Source organism: Centruroides sculpturatus, unplaced genomic scaffold, assembly GCF_000671375.1.
Source record: "Centruroides sculpturatus isolate CEXI.00-Female unplaced genomic scaffold, Cexi_2.0 scaffold256, whole genome shotgun sequence".
Classification (NCBI taxonomy): Eukaryota; Metazoa; Arthropoda; class Arachnida; order Scorpiones; family Buthidae; genus Centruroides; species Centruroides sculpturatus.
In genome coordinates this window covers 564,625-569,279 of record NW_019384583.1, presented here as the reverse complement: position 1 = coordinate 569,279, position 4,655 = coordinate 564,625, and the positions used below count along the sequence as shown (strand labels likewise).

General features: G+C 30.3%; 1 protein-coding gene across 1 annotated transcript in view; it reads left to right on the top strand.

Annotated features, from left to right (window-relative positions):
- LOC111624507 (KICSTOR complex protein SZT2-like) overlaps positions 1 to 4,655 on the top strand; it is a 317,304-nt gene that overhangs the window by 86,312 nt on the left and 226,337 nt on the right. The window contains exons 16-17 of the mRNA XM_023367362.1: positions 1,788 to 1,991; positions 4,069 to 4,269. Coding sequence (XP_023223130.1) covers positions 1,788 to 1,991; positions 4,069 to 4,269 — 405 coding nt within the window. The remainder of the gene's footprint in view (positions 1 to 1,787; positions 1,992 to 4,068; positions 4,270 to 4,655) is intronic.

Below are 4,655 nucleotides of genomic sequence, written 5' to 3'. Positions count from 1 at the left end.
GTGATAACGCATCTGCCCATTCTGCACATCTGATTCGGGCTTTCGTCGCCAAACACAATACTCCTGTGGTTCGTCACGCTCCGTACTCTCCCCACATGGCTCCGTGTGACCTTTGGCTATTTACCAAGCTGAAAATGCCGCTAAAAGGAACCCGAATTTAGTCAAGAGAAGACATTGTGCGGAATCCGACAGACTGGCTGATGGTCATTCCAAAAGATGCATTCTAGCAGTGTTTCCAGCAATGGCAGGAACACTGGGAGAAGTGTATACATTACCAAGGAGACTACTTTGAAAGGGGATTAGGGTTTTATACCTCAAAGTCAATAAATTTATTTTTGCCGACCAAAGGTCCGATACTTTTTGAACACACCATGTATATTTGATTAAATATATTACCTGAACAGTAATTTAATATAGGAATTACTCTCAATTAAGACAAATGAACTATATTCTCGTAAAAATTTATTCAGTAGAGTTAATGCCTGACGACATTGAATTTGATTGTAGCGACCATTAGAATTGGGTAAATGAATATTTTTAGGAAGAGGCATATCATGTTCTAAAATAATTCCGATTCTATGAGTATGCATCCATTTTTGCCTGTAAAAAATATAGATTTCTATTACAATAAACTTTAAACTAACTTAATCTAGACCAGAATGACAAAAATAACAAACTGCACTGAGAAAATATTCTAATTAACAATATTTATCTGTTAATAATATTAGTTAACAAAGTTTACAAAACTTCATATTTATAATGTTGACATAGATGATTTTTCTTGTATTAATGGATAAAATAAAATAATATAAAAATATTGTCTTAACCTAACATATTAATTAAAAAACAAATAACCTAATAATGTGTTAATATTAAAATTATGATTAGCTTTATTCATTGTTTAATTTTTTAAAGTAAACTATTTAGAAAATAATTGCTTTAATTTCAAATAATTTTATAAATTAAAATATTATCATACTGTAAAACTTTTCATTTTTGTTTTTATGCTATATACAGCAAACCTTTTTAATATAGTTATGTTTTGCAATGTATGCTGATTTACATTTGGAAAATCAAATATAATCAATTCACAGTATACTGAAAACTTTAATATGTCCAGTATATTCTCTGAAACAATCTGTAATACATAAAAATTATTACTATTTAAAAACTATAAACAATTTAAATTATAATCAAATATTTAAATTGTGTACAGTTTTTAAATAGTAATAATTTTTATGTATTACAGATTGTTTCAGAGAATATACTGGACATATTAAAGTTTTCAGTATACTGTGAATTGATTATATTTGATTTTCCAAATGTAAATCAGCATACATTGCAAAACATAACTATATTAAAAAGGTTTGCTGTATATAGCATAAAAACAAAAATGAAAAGTTTTACAGTATGATAATATTTTAATTTATAAAATTATTTGAAATTAAAGCAATTATTTTCTAAATAGTTTACTTTAAAAAATTAAACAATGAATAAAGCTAATCATAATTTTAATATTAACACATTATTAGGTTATTTGTTTTTTAATTAATATGTTAGGTTAAGACAATATTTTTATATTATTTTATTTTATCCATTAATACAAGAAAAATCATCTATGTCAACATTATAAATATGAAGTTTTGTAAACTTTGTTAACTAATATTATTAACAGATAAATATTGTTAATTAGAATATTTTCTCAGTGCAGTTTGTTATTTTTGTCATTCTGGTCTAGATTAAGTTAGTTTAAAGTTTATTGTAATAGAAATCTATATTTTTTACAGGCAAAAATGGATGCATACTCATAGAATCGGAATTATTTTAGAACATGATATGCCTCTTCCTAAAAATATTCATTTACCCAATTCTAATGGTCGCTACAATCAAATTCAATGTCGTCAGGCATTAACTCTACTGAATAAATTTTTACGAGAATATAGTTCATTTGTCTTAATTGAGAGTAATTCCTATATTAAATTACTGTTCAGGTAATATATTTAATCAAATATACATGGTGTGTTCAAAAAGTATCGGACCTTTGGTCGGCAAAAATAAATTTATTGACTTTGAGGTATAAAACCCTAATCCCCTTTCAAAGTAGTCTCCTTGGTAATGTATACACTTCTCCCAGTGTTCCTGCCATTGCTGGAAACACTGCTAGAACGCATCTTTTGGAATGACCATCAGCCAGTCTGTCGGATTCCGCACAATGTCTTCTCTTGACTAAATTCGGGTTCCTTTTAGCGGCATTTTCAGCTTGGTAAATAGCCAAAGGTCACACGGAGCCATGTGGGGAGAGTACGGAGCGTGACGAACCACAGGAGTATTGTGTTTGGCGACGAAAGCCCGAATCAGATGTGCAGAATGGGCAGATGCGTTATCACAATGGAGCTGCCAAGTTTTGATCGACCACAGATCCGGTCGTTTGCGTCGCACTGTATCGGAAAGACGATGAAGGACCTCCTGGTAGTACTCCTTTGCGATGGTTTGGCCTTGTGGTGCATACTCACGACACACCACCCCACGAGAGTCAAAAAAACTGTCAACATAACCTTTGATATTGCTGCGGACCTGCCGCACTTTTTTTTGCCTCGAGGATCGTCCCCGAAAGCCTGCTGAATCTTGCGAATGATTTACGCTTGGGTATCGCCAAGGTTTTTGGCAAAATTTGATGTAATATCGCTGCTCACGTTGTTCAGTCATTTTCCAGCTTAGTGGAATCCGACGAGAGCGCACTACATGACCTCACTCATAGGCCCATGTTTAAAAGGAGAGAAGAGAGCTGTCCGTCTTTTAAGCGATGGACTTAACCCTGTAGAAGTAGGAAAGAAGAGAAAGCATGAGATGTGAAGTGTGAAAAGAAAGGAAGATAGGAAAGTTTGAAAGAAGGCATGGGACCCAGAGAGCGCCTCTCATCGGCGTTTATTAAAACAAAACAAAAATTTACAAGACAGATACAGCAGTATCAAAAGTACAATTCAAGGTCCCGACANGATTTTGTTAATAAAATCTTTTTTCTTCTTATTTTATTAATTAATTAATTTATTTATTTATTAGTACAAGGTAAATACCTATCTGTATGGGCAAAACAACAACAATAAAAACAACATATTATACACAACACAAATTGGCAGTGAATTGTCGGCATAACATGCAACTAAAACAAAATAAAAATTAAACAGTACTTTTCAGTTAACAGGATACCAGCTGATATGTACTGCAACAGATAAGACTCAAGCTCTGAATGAGAAGTTTTATACCACCCCAGAATTGTTGACCCTTTGCGTGATATTTGTCTCCAAAGGTCAGTTTTTAACACGTATTAATCTACTGCCTATTCTACATGCTTTGCATGTAGACATGCACCTCGATGCTCGTTATTGCTTGCATCTCAGTGCCTGGGTGGGGGTAAGCCTTCCCCCAGCCCCCTAATCATTACACCCCCTAAAACTTTATAACATCAAGTACTCCACAAACAGTCAAGTGGGCTACTTGAAGTCACATGGGATAAATTGTTAAACATGATAGTCTTTTATGATTATCTTCTGATGTCCTGTTAACTGAAAAGAACCAATAAAATAAAATCACAGAATTTTGTTTTCTGTAACAGAAAACCAGGTTATTATCTGTAACAGAAAACAAAAATTCATAATTAGTTTAAATTGCACCAAAATTGCTGACAAAATTCACTGCTGACACCTCCATCAGTGACTGCCAATTATTTTATTAATAAATTAAATTCTTCATAAGAGCAAATAATTATAATTAAAATTATTAGTCTTTGAAATGTTTTTTTGTAAATGTTTCTTTACAAGAAAATAATTTCAAAGTAATGTTGAAAGGAAATTTATATTAATGTTAAATGTTATATGTAAAATAGTTTTTATAATGTTTACTGAACATAGTTAGTTAAAAAGTTACATACTGTATATATTAAAGTTTATTACAATCATGTTTCATTATCTTGAATTTCTAATGCTTTTGTGCATTTATGTAAACTCAAAAATATTTTCTTGTAATTTTTTAAAATTATAGTTTAATTTTGAATTAAACTATTTTTATTAAAATTCAGATTGTGACTGAATTACGGGAAAAAATTCTCAGCTTGAAATTTCCAAAGCGAACTATTACAAAGGATTTTCAACATTATTCTTTTCAAAAGAATGGCGGTTCTCCTCAGATGCATCATATGTGTTTTAATCAAGAATGGAAGGAGATTAATTGTTGTATTTTGCTTCGAAAACCTGTTGAAAAAATGTTAATCAGGTAATTAAATTTAAAATATTAACTCATAGTTTGATATAAATAAATAAAATTTAAATAATGAAAAATTTAAGAATTGAATCAATAAAATAAAATTAAAGACAAAACTGTCCAAAAAGGATCACCATTTATTACTTGTGTTCTTGGAACACAAGTAATAAATGGTGATCCTTTTTGGACAGTTTTGTCTTTAATTTTATTATATTAATTCAATTCTTAAATTTTTCATTATTTAAATTTTATTTATTTATATCAAACTATGAGTTAATATTTTAAATTTAATTACCTGATTAACATTTTTTCAACAGGTTTTCGAAGCAAAATACAACAATTAATCTCCTTCCATTCTTGATTAAAACACATATGATGCATCTGAGGAGAACCGCCAT